This window comes from Carassius gibelio, chromosome A16, assembly GCF_023724105.1.
Source record: "Carassius gibelio isolate Cgi1373 ecotype wild population from Czech Republic chromosome A16, carGib1.2-hapl.c, whole genome shotgun sequence".
Taxonomy (NCBI): domain Eukaryota; kingdom Metazoa; phylum Chordata; class Actinopteri; order Cypriniformes; family Cyprinidae; genus Carassius; species Carassius gibelio.
The window spans coordinates 15,703,340-15,724,421 of NC_068386.1; the positions used below are offsets into that span (position 1 = coordinate 15,703,340).

The 21,082-nt window shown below is 40.4% G+C and overlaps 1 protein-coding gene across 2 annotated transcripts in view; it reads left to right on the top strand.

Annotated features, from left to right (window-relative positions):
- LOC128030021 (glutamate receptor ionotropic, kainate 5-like) overlaps window positions 1-20,668 on the top strand; it is a 56,534-nt gene extending 35,866 nt beyond the window's left edge. The window contains exons 6-22 of one of the 2 annotated variants that reach the window (XM_052617483.1): window positions 83-180; window positions 276-441; window positions 3,224-3,402; window positions 3,678-3,731; window positions 5,385-5,546; window positions 5,633-5,785; window positions 5,946-6,050; window positions 6,375-6,482; window positions 11,349-11,552; window positions 11,717-11,830; window positions 12,744-12,853; window positions 13,198-13,371; window positions 13,513-13,678; window positions 14,965-15,190; window positions 15,704-15,832; window positions 16,439-16,605; window positions 19,007-20,668. In XM_052617483.1, the coding sequence (XP_052473443.1) occupies window positions 83-180; window positions 276-441; window positions 3,224-3,402; window positions 3,678-3,731; window positions 5,385-5,546; window positions 5,633-5,785; window positions 5,946-6,050; window positions 6,375-6,482; window positions 11,349-11,552; window positions 11,717-11,830; window positions 12,744-12,853; window positions 13,198-13,371; window positions 13,513-13,678; window positions 14,965-15,190; window positions 15,704-15,832; window positions 16,439-16,605; window positions 19,007-19,597 (2,906 nt within the window). In that variant the 3' untranslated portion in view covers window positions 19,598-20,668. Of the gene's footprint in view, window positions 1-82; window positions 181-275; window positions 442-3,223; window positions 3,403-3,677; window positions 3,732-5,384; window positions 5,547-5,632; window positions 5,786-5,945; window positions 6,051-6,374; window positions 6,483-11,348; window positions 11,553-11,716; window positions 11,831-12,743; window positions 12,854-13,197; window positions 13,372-13,512; window positions 13,679-14,964; window positions 15,191-15,703; window positions 15,880-16,438; window positions 16,606-19,006 lie in introns of those variants that run through there. The other variant, XM_052617482.1, reaches the window with a different exon arrangement.
- Window positions 20,669-21,082: the final 414 nt, after the last annotated feature.

Sequence of the window (21,082 nt, forward strand, 5' to 3'; positions counted from 1 at the left end):
CACAAAAACATCAAAAAACTTTGAAGTAAAGCAGTACAGCATACAGTGACTCAGAAAGGCAAACAGAGTTTTTTTGTCGTAGTGTGCCAGATTCTGACAAAGGGCGTGGTCTCTGTGATTGGCCCCGCCTCCAGCCCTGCCGCTGGCTCCATAGTCAGTCACATCTGTGGGGAAAAGGAGGTGAGCTTCATCCAAATATTCCACATTTACTTGTCATTTGTTCATTCGCTAACCATATTCTCTTTCCTTTTGTTCTTCAAACCGCTCTTTCTCAGATTCCGCATGTCAAAATCGGTCCGGAAGACACTCCACGGCTTCCTTACCTGCGCTTTGCATCTGTGACTCTGTATCCTAGCAACGAGGATGTGAGCCTTGCCATCGGAGCCATCCTACGCTCCTTCAGCTACCCATCGGCTAGTCTGGTCTGCGCTAAGGCCGAATGTGAGTCCGAGACCTCTGCTCTGCTCATCAGCTGGTCTGGTCTTCCTTCAAGCTTGAATATGTAAAATCATTCCACATGGAGAGCAACACACACAATTTTTTAGCATAGGATACTTATAATTACGAGTTAGTGTTGAAGTGTTCAGAGAAAGGTACTTTTTTGTGCCTTTTCTAAAGAAAACAACCCATTTACAATGACTCCACTTTTCCAAAAAGCATTGAAATTGATTTCTTCAACTCCATCTGCCCGATCACTCATCTTCTCTCAGCAAACACCCAAATTACAATTTGTATTCAAAGCTGATGAGAGAGATGAAATTACAGAAGTTCTGGAGAACAGACTCTGATAATGACACTGCTGTGCTTTCTTACTGCTAGCGCTAACAATTACTTTGTTGTAATAGGTAGCTGTGCCAATAAAACATACTGCTGAGAAATTACACAGCATGTCACTGCATGGACAACATAACTTTCACGTAATCTGGGAGTAAATCTCCCCCCCTGCTGTGTGTGTTAATGTGTGAGACATGTGTGGCCGTGTGTGTGTTTGTTCTTGTGTGTTAGAGAGGGCATCGCTACGTAACGCTCAGCTCTGACCCAGTTGGCTGCACTATGGTTGCTATGGCAGCAGAGTAGGTGCAACTTGCCACTCATCAAGCTCATTTGAAATGGTGGCAAGAGACGGAGAGAGGCTCGCTGCCGCGCTGCAGCTTCTCGTTAGACAGATAGAAAGCAATTTCGCAAGCCTGTTTTGACACAAATGTTTTCATGTGTGTTGTGTGCTGGGATTTTGTAGTGAACCTCATTGCCTTTAATTTATGAAACTGTCATCTGATGCCACACAGCTTCAGCTGTTGTTTTCTCTAGTGACCTCATGTCTGTCAGATTGAAAAGCATGAAAGGAGCTTCTAAACAACTGCGTTTTGTGTTTTACACAAAATTGAACCATGATTTTTATCTCCTACAGACATATGTTACAAAACTAAGCCTGCTGCCTTGGCGTCTATCCATAAGTAGAATACTAAGTGATTCATCTGTATCTTTGCATTTAAAAACACGAGATGCAGGGCAGTGGAATAGCGAGGTATGGAGATGCAGTTTAGCATTTTTAAAAAGATGTGTTGCTCAGAAAAGGTGATGAGATTATGGAAATGATGTAAGCCATGAGCACAATGGTCAAATGTGTCTATCTAGTACGCTTACATATAGGAAAACAACAGAAAAGCATTGCGGTCAAATGCAAAAATCACTTTCTATGTGGACGTGGTCCTTAAAGAGATAGTTCACCCGAAAATGAAAATTCTGTCATCAATTACTAACCCTCATGTCATTCCAAACCCGTAAGGCCTCCTTTCATCTTCGGAACACATATTAAGATATTTCTTATGAAATCTGAGTGCTTTCTGACCCTCCATAGACAGCAATGCAACTAAAACACTCCCAAGCCCTGAAAGGTAGTAAGGAAATCATTAAAATAGACCATGGTACATCAGTGATTCAACTGTATTTTTATGAAGCTTCAAGAATACTTTTTGTGCACAAATGAAAACAAAAATAATGACTTTATTAAACAAAATGTTTTTCTTCCATGTCAGTCTTTGTCGTATGCTTGCAGGAGTACCACGACGCATGCATGTGATGCTGCTGACGCAGGAGCAGAAATAACTTAATTTTTGTTCCGAAGAGTAATTAGTGACAGAATTTTTATTTTTAGGTGAACTATCCCTTTAAGTAGGATGCAACCAAATTAATGATAAAATGTAAGAAAGCAGCAACTCTGCACAGCACACAAATAGTTTTCAATAGAGTTTGACATTAGCATGTTGCTGTCTTTGGTGAATATTTGTGGGTAAAATCTAGGAATACTCAGTAAACATGAAATTATATAGTACACACACTGCATTAAAAAAGTATTTTTATTTAGACTTTCAGTAATGAGTGAAAGAAAATGTTATGTATAATCAACAATTTTGTGTCATCCTCCATCTTGGATTTATTTATTCACTAATAAACACTAATAAAATAATAAAACATTCTATTTTTAGTTATTTTTTTGAACTTGGTGCAGTGCATTCTGGGATTACCTTCTTGCTGCTGGAATTAAGGCATCTCATAACTTAAATGCTTACCTTTTGAAACCTACATTTCCTACAATGTTGGCTACTCCCTAGGTTTTGGAACAGAGCTCTAGCCACCGTGACACACGAGTCATTAAGCACATGGCTGGGTCTGATAATGTTTGTTTCAGTGTGTGACAGCGCTGGTCTCTGGTGGAAAACAGAAGGTTTGAGTTCACTTTATAACACAGCTGTGGGAATAAGAAAGTGAAATATCGAGAAAGAGACATATTTAGTGGAGTGAAGCAAACAGAGAGGCTGAGAATCAGAATGAACGAGAGAAATCAGTGAAAGAAAGGCAGAAAAAGGGGAGGTATTGAGAGCAAGCGAGCGAGAGAGAGAGAATAAGAGTGTGGAGAGCATTGATTTCTCTCCTCCCTCAAGCTAATTAAAGTTTGGCACTGGCTTTACTTGCTCTTTCTGTGCATGAGGGCTCACTTGAGAGTGCAGCTAGTTATTTACATTTTCACTGGGCTTTGTGTTGCCACCGATTAACTTTCTTCACAGCAGCAATGCAAATGGACAGATGCATGCTGTTTACAAACAACCTCAAGACACAAACCATCTCAGATACACGACATGAAGCCCGGTTTGACCCCTTTCTGTTCCAGTCTGGTTTGAGTGTTCATATCCTTTCGCCCAACAACTTGCTTTCTTCCCTGCAGGTCTGCTGAGACTAGAGGAGCTGATAAGACGGTTTCTGATCTCTCGGGAGACGCTGTCAATCAGGATGCTGGATGACAACCTTGACCCCACGCCTTTACTAAAGGAGATTCGTGATGACAAAATAGCTACGATAATTATTGATGCTAATGCATCTATATCTTACCTTATACTGAAAAAGGTAAGCATATAGTCACATTATCTAAATGCTTTTGCTTTGGCTCATTTCACATTCATTCATTCTCCTTTTCTTGCCCACTTCAGTCTCTCACCTTGTAATTCAGCTTCGTTCAATGTACCTGCATTTTAATGTATAGATACTATAAATATCATAATGTTTCTGAAAGAAAAGTATTCTGCAACGAGCACTGAAATATTCTGCTTTTCTGTGCAGCTCTCCCATTCGCGCACACAATGAAATGTTTTTTGTCTTGTTCCTCTTGCCTTTCTTTTTAGGCGTCAGAGTTGGGAATGACATCAGCGTTTTACAAGTACATCCTCACAACTATGGTAAGATAGAGGAGGAGCTCTTGGCCTATTTTCCTGCAGATATATTCATGCCCGGAGCCCCATCTTCTGTATTAAAAATTAATCTTTATTACGCAAACCCACTCACACTTCTCAAGCCAACTCCCTTCATAGTTTGAACTACATTAAAGACATATTACCGTACTGTTTAACCTACAAACACAAAACACATTATTAAAACATCTAGTTATACTAGTCTAACATATTGTGTTTAAAACACTAGGCATCACACAATTGTCAAAAAATAAATAAAATAAATAAAACCACCACCAGACCTTCTGAACAGAGCAAACTTGTGCAGACACTTGTGCTTTGTTGCTAGGAGATGCATGAAAGATGAAAACAATGTGTTCTAAAGTCGGCTCAAAATTACTAATTATGTTTGATCTCCTCTGACTGAATGGAATCAGGCTGAGTGTAAAAATCAGAGTCTGTGCTCATAATACTCTACATGATTTTCTTAGAAATTTGTCAACTGCCAACTGGGCAGAAAACACTGCAAAAACTAGGCTGACAGACGCTTAACGATGACCGACTGTTGTCTTGATGTGTCATGATGAACACCAGAGAAACATTTAGTAAATTAAACTGATTATTCATAATTTACACGCACCAGTACTCATTACTGAAACCATACATACCACTCATATCATGAGTCCATCCTAAATGGTTACCACATTATGCACACAATGAATAATTCTATATGTATTAATTTAACCATTTTATCTTACCATTCTACTAAAATCTTACCTTACATATTATGTTACTCAAACCTTGCATGTATTACTGAAACATTTAGTTTATTCTAGCATAAACCTATAGTAAATATAACCGATTATTCACATATAACTAGTCTGTACTCATTACTGAAGCATTACATACACTACTGATACCTCTTGTCCCTAACCTCACGTTACAACATTAGTCATGAAAACCCTATGCATTGATTTATTATATGCCATTATATAACCAGTTAATTTAAACCTTATCCTCTAATGAACTTTATAGTCTATTTTAACTTTTTACTCTATGCAAACCACTCAAATGCCTAGTTACTACTCAGCACTACTATAGTCACTCGTCTAACCTACAGTAACATACTTAAACCATTAATGGACATTACTGAAACCTAAACATTAATCAAACTACTTTACACATACCCTATTGAACCACCTAATTACTAGTCTACCTTAATAAGTTACATGTTACTCCAACATTGCATGCATTACTAAACCATTCTATCACTAGTCCCCCCTAACAAATTACATGTTACTCAAACCTTGCATGCATTCAGACACACTTTTAATAACTAGTCATGGTACTGGTTAAGTGGTGTTTGAGTAATTGAGTATGGTTTGTGTGTAGACTGAATGAATGTTGAACATTGCACATGAGCATTGTGCATAAGATGCTCGATGAGTTAAACTAACTCATCGAGCATCTTATGCACAATGCTCATGTGCAATGTTCAACATTCATTCAGTCTACACACAAACCATACTCAATTACTCAAACACCACTTAACCAGTACCATTTTACAGGACTAGTCATTATTATTTCATATTTCTAATTCTTACACACAGACTGATGTTCTCTTTTTTTCTGCTGTGTAATGTCATTCCTGTGTGTGTGCAGGACTTCCCGTTGCTGTGGTTGGATGATATAGTGGATGAGCAGTCAAACATCGTGGGCTTCTCAATGTTTAACACCACCCACCCATTTTACCTGGAGTTTATCAGGAGCCTTAACCTGTCCTGGAGAGAGGGCTGTGACATTAACCCTTACCCTGGACCAGCGGTGAGAAACACACAAACACAATACAGAAGCCTATCGATGTATCACACACAGACTGCTCAAACTAAACTGTGTATGTGTGTGTTCAGCTGTCGTCGGCGCTGCTGTTTGATGCTGTTCATGTGGTGGTGAGTGCAGTGCAGGAACTCAACCGGAGTCAGGAGATTGGTGTCAAACCTCTCAGTTGCACCTCCCCTCAGATCTGGCAACACGGAACCAGCCTCATGAACTACCTGCGTATGGTAAGTCTATGTGTGTGTGTGTGTGTGTGTACATTTATTTATTCAATCACTTGAAAGTCTTCCGGCATTGTTGTTTGTGTTAGAGGGCATCCATTGAGTTATTTAAGGTAACATAACTGTTTCTATTCTCTTTCTCTCTCTGTTCCCATGTTTTGATCAGGTGGAGTATGATGGTTTGACAGGTCGAGTTGAGTTCAACAGTAAAGGCCAGAGGACCAATTACTCCCTCCACATCCTGGAGAAGCACAGGGGTGGCCACAAAGAGGTGAAAGACACACACACACATGTACACATTTACTTAGCTATCTAAATGGTGATATACAAAGTATTTTTACAATTAAAAACAAAACAAATCAGATATCTACAAAATAAGGTTTTGTCAGAGCTCACCCAGCTCACTTCTGGGTACAGATTTGTTAAGTAGGTTCTCAAACACACACGCACCCACGCACGCACACGCGCACACACACACACACACACACACACACACACACACACACACAGTGAGAGACACACAGACACGCAAACTTTGAACAGCACCAGCATCTTTTCATCTGATTGTTCCGTTTGTCTTTCATCTCTGTGTCAGATTGGGATCTGGTTCTCTAACAACACTCTGCTGATGAACTCCACCAGTCTGGATATCAACGTGTCTGAGACTCTGGCTAACAAGAGCCTCATCATCACCACTATACTGGTGAGAACCAGCTGCACTACAGCAGGTCCAAATAGCCAACTAATGTTCACACAATATTTACCACATCTACATTGGTAATTCATGTTAAGCAGGAAATTTCGAACTCTATACTGTCCACTTAAACTATTAATTAATTACAACTTATTTACTGTGACGACTGGGTGAAGGAGGAGCTGGAAACAAGTGCGAGTTTAACAGTTTAATGAACAATAAACAAACAAACAAGAGTACTACACGATGCTGGGAAGACGACAATCCAAGATGGCGGTGAGACGGTGAGAAATCTGGATGGTGACGGTGAGAAGGCAGCAGGAGAGGATGGCACAGGAACTGCGGGGAATAGAGCCGAAGGTAAGTCGTGATGCTTTGTGAAAGTGCAGAGAGTGGATGAGGTTCCGGGGGAAGACACAGATATCCAACGTAAACAACACAGAAGCAAGAGACAGAGGGTCAGACATTAAACAACGATCTCACAAACACAAGATGTGAGACAAGCCAAAATATAGGGAGTGTGTAATGAGTGACAGCTGCTGCTGATGACAATTAACAGAGACGCCCACAAACTAATCAGTGCAGACTCGAAACACACAGACTTCACCACAAAGTGCAAAACCCAGAGATCACGGTTTACAAACCGTGACAGTACCCCCCCCCCCCCTTCTATGAAGTCTTCTTGGAGTTTCCAGAAGGGCCTACCTGCTGATTGTAATCATCAATAAGGGAGTGATCCAGTATGTCCCTAGCAGGTACCCAACTCCTCTCCTCCGGACCGTAACCTTCCCAGTCCATCAGGTACTGGAATCCTCGTCCCCTCCATCTCGAGTCCAGAATGCGATTAACCGAATAAGTCTGTTCCCCATCTACGACTATCTATTTTTGACACATGAAAGGCGGGGTGTATCCTCCTGTACGCTGGAGGTAGTTTGAGGCGGACTGTCACTGGACCAATGATCTTGGTGATAGTAAACGGGCCAATAAATTTGGGAGCTAATTTATTAGATACGGAATGCAGAGGAATGTTACTGGTAGAAAGCCACACCTTTTGACCCACGACGTAAAAGGGAGGCTTTGACCGGTGGCGATCGGCCTTGGCCTTAGTGTGTTCCCTCATCCGGAGCAGAGTCTCGCGGAGCTCTGGTCTAGGTGCGGTGGCACCTCTGGACAAACGCGTCAGCGGAGGGGATCGCGACTTCAGATTCCAGACTGGGAAAAACTGGTGGCTGGTAACCTAAACTGCACTGAAATGAAGAAAGGCCCGTAGATGACACTGGTAACGAATTGTTAGTGTACTCCACCATAGAGAATTGTTGACTCCAGCAAGAAGGATTCTTGGAGACCAAACATCGCAACGTCCTCTCTAAATCTTGGTTGGCTCGCACAGATTGTCCGTAACTTTGGGGATGATAACCCGAAGACAAGTTAACTGACGCTCCTAGCAATTTGCAAAACTCTTTACAAAATTTGGATATAAATTGAGATCCTCTGTCAGAAACCACGTCTACCGGGAGGCCATGAAGCCGAAAGATGTGATCTAGGACAGTGACCGCTGTCTCCTTGGCTGTCGGTAATTTGGGCAAGGGAATGAAATGTGCCGCCTTCGAGAACCGGTCCACTATGGTCAAAAGGACCGTCATGCCATTAGAAGGCGGGAGGGCGGTAACAAAATCTAGTGCGATGTGGGACCAGGGTCTCGAAGGGACAGACAGCAGTTGAAGGAGCCCATCAGGAGGTCAGTTAGATGACTTACCACTGCCGCAAACTGAGCAAGCCAAAACAAAATCGCGGACATCACGAGCCATACGTGGCCACCAGAATCGTTGTTTAACCAACCCATTAGTTCGACTTATCCCTGGGTGACAAGCCACTTTGGGTAATGATCCCACTGGACCACTTCGGACCTTAACTCCTCCGGCACATATAAACGGTTCGGTGGACAACCAGGTGGAGTCGTTACCCCTTGTAAGGCCGTCTTGACCTTCGACTCGACTTCCCATACGAGTGCTGAGACCACTAATTTCTCAGGTAAAATACACTCGGAGGGATCAAAAAGACGTGATAATGAATCGGGTTTGACATTCTTGGAACCCGGGCGGTACGATAAAGTAAAATCAAAGCGACTGAAAAAAAAGTGCCCACCGAGCCTGCCTGGAATTGAGTCTTTTGGCAGTTCTAATGTACTCTAAATTCTTATGATCGGTCCAAACTATGAAAGGCACCCCTGAGCCTTCCAGCCATTTACGCCACTCCTCTAAAGCTAATTTGACGGCCAACAGCTCTCTGTTACCAATGTCATAATTGTGTTCAGCAGGAGATAATCGAGGGGATGGGAAAAAAACGCTCAAGGATGTACCTTATCGTCCGAAACAGCACGTTGGGACAACACTGCTCCTACCCCCACCTCTGACGTGTCGACCTCCACCACGAACTGCCGTGTGGGATCAGGGGCCACAAGGATAGGAGCTGAAACAAAGCGGCATTTGAGGTTAGTGAACTAGTTAGTCTCAGCTGTGTCCGAGCACCTGAACGGAGTACTTGGAGAGGTCAAGGCTGTCAGAGGTGAGGCTAGTTGGCTGAAATTGCAAATGAAAAACCAATAAAAATTGGCGAACCCCAGAAACCGCTGTAGGGCCTTACGGGAATCTGGAGATGGCCAATCTACCACAGCCTTAACTTTGTCAGGGTCCATAAGTATTCCTTCGGACGAGACGATATACCCTAGGAAGGGAACAGACTGTGCATGGAATACGCATTTCTCCACCTTGACAAAAAGCCCATTCTCAAGTAACCTCTGGAGCACTCATCTGATGTGTTGAACGTGTTCCTGGAGAGATGAAGAAAAAATCAGTATGTCATCCAGGTAAACATATATAAACTGATCTACCATATCTCTCAACACGTCATTAACGAGTGCTTGGAAAACCCTGGCGAGTTGGAGAGCCCAAACGGCATCACCAAGTATTCAAAATGCCCTCTGGGGGTATTAAAGGCGGTTTTCCATTCATTCCCCTTACTGATGTGGACCAAATGATAAGTATTACGTAAATCCAATTTTGTGAATACGGAAGCTCCCTGTAACCTCTCGAAAGCTGAAGACATGAGTGGTAACGGATAAGTGTTCTTTATCGTAATGTTGTTCAGCTCTCGGTAATCAATGCAAGGTCGCAGAGAACCATCCTTCTTACCCACAAAAAAGAATCCCGCCCCCACTGGAGAAGAGGAAGGACAGATGAACCCAGATGCTAAGGTATCAGAAATGTATTTCTCCATGGCCTCCCTCTCAGGAATATAAAGTATAGAGTATAGAGAAAGTATAGAGACTTCCCAGCGGAAATCCCACCCGATAGTAGCCTCAAGTTTACTACCGGGCTGGCTCTTTTACCGGGCAGGAGAAGATGGTATGTCCTGAGCCTCCACAGTACAGACATAGTCCTTGGGACCTCCGCCATTCTCTCTCCTTCCGGGACAGCCGAGCTCTACCCACCTGCATGGGTTCGTGGTCATCGACGGGACCGACCGCGTTCTCTCGACTCGAGCGCCCCCTGTCTGGAGAGATGGTATGGCATGTAGGACTGGTCTGATGACCCAGGTGATTAATCCGTGCATCAACTCGTAAGGCTAAGTCGATAAGACCGTTGAGTGTGGGGGGCAGCTCGAGGAGGTAGATCTCCTTTTGAACATGGTCGGACAGCCCATGCAGGAATCGATCCCACTCCGCCGCCTCGTTCCACTGGCACACGGCCGCCAGGGTGCGGAACTGAATGGAGTTATCCGTGACCGAAGATGTTCCCCGATGAAGGTCTACTTCTCCCACTGCGCCCATCGTCCCCCGGCGCAGTGGGAGAAGTAGACCTTCATCGGGGAACATCTTCGATGCCGGGGGACGACGGGCACAGTGGGAGATGTAAGCTGATGGATCTGCTGGGTGAGCTCGGACACCTGTGGCACCAGCGCTTGGATAGCGCGTCCGGTGTTAGAGATGCTCTCCTGCAGCTGATCCATGCATTTAACACTGTGGTGCATAAAGTCTGTAAGAGTGTTGGTGCTCGCTGCTTCCATGGTGGTGAGAACGTTCTGTGACGACTGGGTGAAGGAGGAGCTGGAAACAAGTGCGAATTTAACAGTTTAATGAACAATAAACAAACAAACAAGAGTACTACAAGATGCTGGGAAGACGACAATCCAAGATGGCGGTGAGACGGTGAGTAATTCGGATGGTGACGGTGAGAATGCAGCAGGATAGGATGGCACAGGAACTGCGGGGAATAGAGCCGAAGGTAAGTCGTGATGCACTTGTCAAAGTGCAAAACCCAGAGATCACGGTTTACCAACCGTGACATTTACACAAGGGGACATACAGTTAATGGAATGTCTGGAACGGAATCATGATGGAAAGAACATAGTTATTATTAAGAGAATAAGGCATTCACAGGAATTCATGGAGGGTCAATTTAAAATAAATGTTATCCAAATTAGTGATATTAAAAATGTTATGTTATCCAAGATATTAAAATATATAAGAAATGTGTGTAGTTTTATCTTAAAAGATGATGTTTTAAAGTGAGACAGACCATCTACATAACTGAATTAACCAAATAGTTTGCAAAAATTTGCTTATTTTTGTGCTGTTGTGTTCCGCGAACATAATGTTTCTCATGTTAGAAATTAGATTGTCACCTGGAGACATGATAAAGCAACATCTTCTCAAAGTAGTAAAATGATTAAAAATCACTGCTGTTTTGTTAACTTAGAAACTTATTGTTTTTTAAAATGTGAGTTTAATATTTTATATAATATAGTAAGACAAATGTGATGGGGACCTGAAACTACTGCATAACATGAATGACCCACATGTGTTTGTGTGTGCAGGAGAACCCGTATGTGATGAGGAAGGTGAATTACCAGGAGTTTGAGGGGAATGAGCAGTATGAGGGTTTCTGTGTGGACATGTTGAGAGAGCTGGCTGATACTCTCAAGTTCACCTTCCGCATCAAACTGGTGGACGATGGCCTGTATGGAGCACCTGAACCCAACGGCTCATGGACAGGCATGGTGGGAGAGCTGATCAACAGGGTATGTGCTCATACTCATCAACACTTCCCCTCCTGAATTAATTCTGGAAATCACACGGTTCCATTCAATTCAGTTCTGTGTCATTTTCTTGATAAATTCTCTTCAAGAATTTATGTTCTGCTTTTACAATGTTTTGTTGCTCTCTCCTTCATTCTTTGGAGCAGAAAGCTGATTTGGCTGTAGCAGCTTTTACCATCACATCTGAGAGAGAGAAGGTCATTGACTTCTCAAAACCCTTCATGACCCTGGGCATCAGTATTCTCTACAGGGTCCATATAGTAAGTCACACACACAGAGTCTGGATGTTCACGTACATAAAAAAAAAAAAAAAAAAAAAGAGACAGAATACAGAAATGTGTCCTGTGTAAAAGTTTACCTCAGAAACAAAATTTATTATTGAGATAGACTCATGTTCAGTGATATTGTATTGAAACAATTACAACTGAGGTTTTTGTAATGTCTATGCAATGTTTCACTCTTTTGCGTCTTTAACATAATTTCATACTTTTCTCTACAAACATTGCTATATGTGATTAACTATGATTACTTAGAACAATGTATTTACATATAAATTAATTGAGTGTAATGAATTTGTAATTAACTTCCAATTGTTTATTAACTTTTATCATGGGTTTGACTGGTTTCAGGTTAATATCCTCTTAGAAACCAAATGTTTTTATAGCAAAACCTGACCCACACCTACTCAAACTGAAAACTTGTTAGTGTAATATTGGCTGTACTTTTGTTTGTAAACACTAAACAGCCAAGATCTGCTTTCCATGGAACAGGTTTAAGGTCCATCTTTGGTTACTCATGTGTGTTGTTTTGATCAATAGCGCTCTCTTGTGGCTGAAGTAAAGCATACACGATTAAAACATACAATGGAAGAAACAGGATGAAATGATACACATTGAACCAAATAACATGATAATAATGTGATATTCTCTGCTTGTCCTCTCCTGAATAAGAACTAGATATAGAAAGAATGAAAGCTAGCTAGCTATATAGACAGATAGATATAAAATTGCTGTAAATATGTATTATTCAGGGCTGCATTTTCTATTGTGACATTTATGTAATTAACAGATTGAATATTCTTAGTGTACATAATTCCTTTTGCCTTTTATTTCTACCACCGTCCTTCCTTCAGCTGCATTCATTTACCTCTCTTTCTCTTCCACGGTCTCTCAGGGCAGGAAGCCAGGTTATTTCTCCTTCCTGGATCCCTTCTCACCGGCTGTTTGGCTCTTTATGCTGCTGGCTTACCTCGCTGTCAGCTGTGTGCTCTTTCTTTCTGCTAGGTACACACAGAAACACACACCTACACACATATACTCAAACACAGCTAAAAATCTTTGCCTTAATCAGTGTGTTTGGTTGTTTTGATCTTTAAAATAATATTAATTTATCTCAGAGGTAAAACTGCATAATATATTAATACTTCAGAGGTGCAAATGAAATCTTCAATTAGGTTTAGCTTTCTTACCCTAATGGCAGTTATTATTGTTATAATAAATCATTTTAAGAATAAATCTACAAAAAGGAAGTGATTTATTATTTTTTTATAGTATTTAAGTTAGAAAATAAAAATGTAATGCTCCGTTCAAGATTTTTCTCGGACTCTCTGTCTGTGTACTTGTCTCAGGTTGAGTCCATATGAATGGTATAACCCTCACCCGTGTCTGCACGAGCGCAGAGACCTGCTGGAGAATCAGTACACTCTAGGAAACAGCCTGTGGTTTCCTGTGGGGGGCTTCATGCAGCAGGGGTCAGAGATCATGCCCCGAGCCCTCTCCACACGGTGTGTCAGTGGGGTCTGGTGAGTGTGAGCATGTACTGGAGCTCCATATGTGTTGATGATCATTTTAACAGAGTCAATGGACACATTACACAGCACAGCTATGGGCTCTTTGCCCTCTGCTTCCATCGTTTATGTCCTCGCTCTGTCTCTCTCTTTTAGGTGGGCATTCACTCTCATAATAATCTCTTCATACACAGCGAATCTGGCTGCGTTTCTGACAGTGCAGAGAATGGAAGTGCCAATCGAATCCCCAGATGACCTGGCCGATCAAACCAATATCCAGTACGGCACCATTCATGGAGGAAGCACCATGACCTTTTTTATGGTACAAATCATATGATATTAAGTTTATACACACATACGCACATAAAAGTGAAGACATGCTGGCTTGCAGATGTCGTTGGTCACTTTAAGACTTCTGCCTGGTAGGGTTAGTGAGTAGTCATCATGTGTTTTCTGGTCAATAAAAGGTCATAATAAAAAGAAGGACATTTCCACTTTGGCGTTCTAAACTTTTTTTTAACCTTCAGTAAATGTTAAGCAGCCTCAGGAGGTCAAACTAAGTATTGTATGACGTTATAATTTTCTGTTCATTTTCATTTTGCAAGCCTGTCACCAACACTAAGAACATGTTTGCAAATGTGATGAAAGAGATGTAACAATGGATATTTGTATTCATAATGTAATGTATATGTGAGTGAAACAGACTATAGATAAAGAAAAAAAATGTACAGACACTTGGTCTATACATTGATTGTTTATTTGATGGTGACAGGTCTTAATGCAAGCTTGCAGTCGACTGAAAGAATGAGGCAGGGTTTAAGTGGTCTAAATTACCAGAGAGAAGTCAGTTGTTTCACTGGAATATCGAGTTAAGACTTTTTAATGACTTTTTTTATTAACTTATGAGGTTAGAAAATGACTGAACACTTAGAAAATAAGTTAGGATGTACTAGACATTAAGCTTGCAAATTTAGCCTAAATTAAGGCTTTATCAGTTTGGGACCAAATACTAGTTTTTAGTTATAGATTAATGTAAAATTCTATCTATAACAGAATTTTTTTTTAGTATTTGTCAAATGCAATATTTAATGCAATATTTGTCAAAATTAGAAAATTAAGAACATTTTATACTATATATTTTTTTTTAATTGTCATACTGTTGTAAGGGTCCAAATGATGATTAAATTAAATTTTTATAAATTATACATTACATTTTTATTTTTGGTTGGGATACTGTCATTTGTAGCGTTTATGTTCATTTTACTTATCTAATATATATATTTTTCGCTTTAAGCTCCTTCTTTCAATGAACATCTGTTTAAAAAGTTTAAAGATTTTCAGGCTCAATTTTGGACCATATTCATGGAAAGTGCCAGCTTGCATATATTTGGATGGGACTTATATCTGTTGTTTATTTTGTTGTTGTTTTTGTTTGTATTATCCTTGGCTTACAAACTATGTATTTTCCTATCAGTTTTTTGTTTGCTCAAGAGTTTTTGCCATCTGTGTGTCTAACTGTTTCTTTTTTCTATCTCTCACACACGTTAAATCATGTTTAAATGTTTATTTATGATGTATGCACTGATTATACCTCCTCTCTTCCTTCAGAACTCTCGTTATCAAACGTATCAGCGGATGTGGAACTACATGTATTCAAAGCAGCCCAGTGTCTTCGTGAAGAGCACAGAGGAGGGCATTGCACGAGTCTTGAACTCTAGATACGCCTTCCTGCTTGAGAGCACCATGAATGAGTATCACCGCAGCCTCAACTGTAACCTCACCCAGATCGGAGGCCTGCTGGACACCAAGGGTTATGGAATCGGCATGCCTCTCGGTGAGAGACATGGGCATAATATCACAGAAAATGATCCCAACTCATCCCTACATTTGTAGAAATCAAGGAAAAAATTAGCACAGTAATAAACTCACAATGGAAGTTTCACAAGCAGTGTGGCAGCACTGTGAATCATGAGGTTTTTAAACCATAATAACTCTTAAGAAAGACATGTTGCCAACATTGTTTGTGCAAAATTATATATCTTTGCTAAAAAAATAAACTTGCTCAGTTTCACTTTTCATTATGTCTTTCACAAGTACACTGAGGACAAAAACTCTGAGAAAAAAGTAATGCAAGTAATTTAAACAAGTAATGTGATGAGAAGACATATTTAAGGCTCTGTGTTTCTAGGTGACCAATAAATAAGCAAATTGAGAATTTGTTTGACTATCATCTGATATCATCTGGCTTGTTTTTACAGAAGTGGCTGTGCCATTATGTGCCCAATTCATTGACACTTCCTCATGCTAAATCACCAAATAGTTACATCAGCATTATTCTGTCTCCCAGGTTCTCCCTTCAGAGATGAGATCAGTCTGGCAGTGCTACAGTTGCAGGAGAATAACAGGTTGGAGATCCTGAAGAGAAGATGGTGGGAGGGAGGGCAGTGTCCCAAAGAGGAAGACCACCGCGCCAAAGGCATGAACCTCTCCTGCATTTCAACACAATAATCTCCTCCCATTCTCATTCCTGCTGAAAAATCCAGCACTAGGAACTTGTAGATGTGAAGAACATATTAGTTGGTCAGCCAGCTACAATGTTCCAAAAAAAAAAAAAAAAAAAAAAAAAAACAGCTGGTTGTTCCAAAAAGCAGCAGGTAGCTGGTAGTTTCTGATCTAAGATGATAAGAAACAATCTATCAGCATGTGCCAACTCATAACCAGCTACTATGATCCTTGACATGACACAGCAGGGATTTCACACACCCACTGCAGGGTGGGACTTGGTTCTATTAGTTGTTGATTATATGGACTTAATTATTGGAAAAGTCTGGTGTGCATCACCAGAGAGAAGTCTGTTATTTCTGGAAGATCAAATTATGACATTTTGATCAAAAATTATCAAGTCAAAACTAATTTTGAAAAATGAAACACAATGCATGAATTATTCATAATAAAATGAATTGCATTTACAAAATAAGGTAATAATTTCCACTTCATGCCAACTTTAGGAAAGTCTATTTATTACATTCTATAGATTCTGATAGATGCAGATTGTTTAAAAGTGTTTAATTGACTGTTGCAGGGCTTGGGATGGAGAACATTGGCGGTATATTTGTGGTGTTAATCTGTGGCCTGATTATTGCTGTGTTTGTTGCTGTGATGGAGTTTGTGTGGTCCACACGCCGATCAGCTGAAACAGACGAGGTACGGCCTCTCTCCTGCGACCGCCAGTATCACAGTCACTCTAAAGTAGGTTACAAAGCAACCCGCCGACTCCTCGCCTGAGTGTGTGTCCTAGTGAAGTCCAAGTCAGTGGTTGTGTTACGGTGTGCATGACTACTGCATGAATAAAAATCTGTAAAACATGCTTCTGCGATATACTGTATACAAAGGGTTGGAATAATAAACATTATTTTAATACCTTATTATTTAGTACCTTATTCTCACCAAGGCTGCATTTATTTGTTATACATTTATAAACAGAAATACTGTGAAATAACTGTTTAAAGGGGTATTCCATCCCAAAATAAAAATGTTGTCATCAATCCCTTACCCCCATGTTGTTCTAAACCCGTAAAAGCTTTCTTTGTTATCGGAACACAATTTAAAGGGTTAGTTCACCCCATAATTATAATTATGTTATAAATAACTCACCCTCATGTCGTTCCAAACCCGTGAGACCTCCGTTTATCTTTGGAACAAAGTTTAAGATGTTTTAGAATTAATCCATTAGCTTTCAGTCCCTCCATTGAAGCTGTGTGTTCGGTTTCAAAATTTGCAAAAACTACGACTTTATTCAGCATTATCTTCTCTTCCGTGTTTGTTGTGAGAGAGTTCAAAACAAAGCCGTTTGTGATATCCGGTTCGCGAACAAATCATTCGATGCATCTGGATCTTTTTGAACCAGTTCTCCAAATCAGACTGAATCATTTTAATAAGCATTAATCCACAAATGACTTAAGCCGTTTACTTTTTTAATGTGGCTGACAATCCCTCTGAGTTCAAACAAACCAATATCCCTGAGTAATTCATTTACTCTAACAGTACATTGACTTAACTGATGTGAAGAGAGAACAGAAGATGAACACAGAGCCGAGCCAGATAACGAACAAAAGACTGACTCGTTCACGAGTCAAGAACCAGTTGCATCGGTTTTCGGATCACCAGTAGTTCTTTCGGACAGTTCGATTCAATAAACCGGTTGAAGAAAATGGTTCACTGGTTATTTTGCGCTCGAAGTAATGCCGTCATTGGCGATGATTGCCCTTCATTCAAGCCTTCGGTTTACCCGCGCTCATAACATTAGCACAGAATCAGTTCAGAATTAATCACCAAAGGAATCAGTTCAGTTCAGATGCTCTGTGTGTCGGTCTGCTTCACGCTGAAGCACACATGTGCAGTATCATCAGCTCCTCGGTTCACAAATCGGATGCGTCCGACAGAAAAGGTTGGAGGGACTGAGAGCTCTCGGACTAAATCTAAAATATCTTAAACTGTGTTCCGAAGATGAACAGAGGTCTCACTGGTTTGGAATGACGTGAGGGTGAGTTATTAATTACATATTTTTGATTATTGGGTGAACTAACCCTTTAAGATAGATTATGCTGCCTATGCTCTTCTTTCAAATCAAAGCTAAATACACATAGAAACAGTGCATCCTTGTGGCGTGGCTGATACAGAAGGACATACACAGCATACAGTGATATGGAGAGACACAGAGGAGACTGTTTGATAAATTGTTATTATTTTTGATTTCTTCAATAACAAAAAGTATTCCTCGCTTCATAACGTTAAAGTTAAACCACTGATGGCAGATGGACTATTGTGACAATGTCTTTCATACTTTCCTGGACCGTGACAGTGTAACTTACTTGGGGGTCTATGGGACAGTCACAAGCCTCCCGTTTTCATCCAAAATATCTTAAATTGTGTTTCCAAGATGAACTAAGTTTTTACGGGTTTGGAACGACATGGGGGTAAGTGATTAATGGAGTATCCCTTTCATATTTTTATGGACATTTTTATGGAAAGTTCAAATGTTCAAAACAGCATTTATTTGGAATATAAATCTTTTGTGATATTCTAAATGTCTTTATTTTCAATTTCATGCATCCTTACGGAATACAAGTATAATGCATACAAATGTTTATGCACTTAGCAGATGCTTGACTTACATTGCATTTAGGCTAACAATTTTCTCCTAATATGTGTTCCCTGGGATTCTTGCACTTGCAAATGCAATGCTCTACCACTTGAGCTACAAGATAGATATAATAATATATATTACATACATAATAGAATAGAAACAGGTATTTTAAATTATAATATTTAGCAATATTACTTTTTTCACTGTATTTTTTATTAAATGCATGCAGCCTTGATGAGCATAAGAGATTTCTTTCAAAAACTTAAAATATTGTATTTATTCCAAATGGTAGTGTTTATGTTGTTATATATATATATATATATATATATATATATATATATATATATATATATATATATATATATATATATATATATATATATATGTGTGTGTGTGTGTGTGTGTGTGTGTGTGTGTGTTTATAACTGTTATATTTACTTCAGTGATAAATACTAATCTTCCTTTGATCAAGCGTTTAACATGTATATATTTCTAAATGTTCAGGTGTCTGTATGTCAGGAGATGCTGACAGAGTTCCGTAATGCAATTTCCTGCAAGAAAAGTTCTCGTCTTCGCCGCCGGCGACCCCTGTCCAGCTCTCTGGCCCTTCGACACCCCACTCGCATCACTTTAGGGGCCCCACGGCCCCTGCGCCTTGTCCGAGAGATGCGTCTTAGCAACGGAAAGCTCTACAGCGGTACTGGACCCCTGACAGGAAGTTCAGGGCCAGGAGGAGGCCCCTCAGACATGGGCCCCGGCCCCCAGCGACTTCTGGAGGACCCGTTAGGTGTCAACAGCACCCCCACAGTGGCCCTGGGTCCACCTGCAGTGACAGTGCCTCTGCCGCGGGGCTGCACTCATGTGCGCATTTGCCAGGAGTGCCGGCGTATCCAGAGTCTACGCACGACCTCTTGCACACGTATCCCTCCCTCCTCGGCCCCTCTGCCTCGCCTGGCCCCGCCCCCTCCATCCTCCAATACAGACAGTGAAGGCGGCGGTGGGCTGAGCCCGTGCCGAATAGGCCACTCCCCACCAGCAACTTCACCACCACCTCAGTCTAGCAACAACACAGACATAAATGGAGAGCAGAAATGAGAACAGAGAGACTGACAAAAGGGGAAGACAGAAGTATGACACATTTTTGCAGTATTTGCCCCTTTTTGTTCAAAATCACAGACAAATGCGCTTTCCATATTTTATTTGGTACGAGAAAATTATTCTTTTTTTTTGGATAGACATGTCTCATCAATGATTCTTATGTACTACTGAACAATGTACTATAACATTGCCTGTGTCTGAAGCAACCTTGAAAATGTGATGGTAAAGCATTAAGACGACAGGCAGCACAGAGTTATTAACCTTCCCCTTGATTCTGATCTTCAGGCAGCACACAGACGTCTGCTTGCAATTCCCTTCAGTGACTGAACTCAGTCTCTATGTTACGACAGAGGTCACACACAGGAAGTAGCACAGAGAGGCTCTCCTTTGGACATCATTGTCTCAATGATACTGTTCAGATCAGAGCCAGACCACGACTGAATGAGAGCACATGCTTTAACGGAGGACAATGACACTATGAAACACACTTGTTAATTAAAAAGATATTCTAAACAGATATTCTTACTTTTCTGTACTATACTTATTTTTTAATTCACTGTATGTGTATTTAATTCTGGGGTTGTGTTGTCTGAATTGGAAATAAAAAATAGAGATACTTTACTGATACAGAGGAGATCTACTCTGACTGAATGTGTTATTGCAAATGAGGAGCCGTGTGTTCATTAAAACGAGGAATTTGATCTGTCTGCAAGAACTTGTGAGTCGGTAAACAGATCTGAAAACCACACCACATACCTCAGCCCAGATTTGTTCTTGTCTACATTCACCACAGAGTTTTTAGAGACAGAATGTCAGACATCTGATGTTGTGGTTCAGCTTAAAAATGTTCTCAAAACATCAGTGCACTGAAAAACAACTAATGGAAGAAAGAAATAGAAGAATCACAGATGCTCCAAAATGGCACCAAACTTTTTTTTATTATTATTTTACAAATGTTTCTATACAAATGTGTTTTGCATATAAAATCATGTTTATTTACATTAATATTACAACTTGAGTTGCAGATAATATTTTATCAATAGGTCAGTTTTAGAGATTGAGGAGAAAATTCCAAAGAAAATCATTTGGAATAAAAATATATCTATACTAATTTGTTTTTAACAACATGATTCTTTCCAATTTTTTATTTTACTTTTTTATATGCTGTGTACAGACTGGATTGTGTTTTTCTGCAGGACATTTTGCAATTGTAAATCTAAATCAAAGCCCACAAAGACATTAAAATAAAGGGGCACTTGGGAATAAATGTTTACTGTAAGTATGTATTGGTATGTATTTAAACTCATTTCTTTCATTTTAAGAAGTGCTAAGATTTGTGAATTTTTGCATAGACCGCACACAGACTCAAGTCTAGCTCTAAAAAGAGAGCTTGCACACTTTTCAAACACTGTCAGTGTCAGTTTTATGGGCATTTTCATTTTTCCTTTTTATTTTGATAGGAAAAGTAAGTTTTGACGGGGT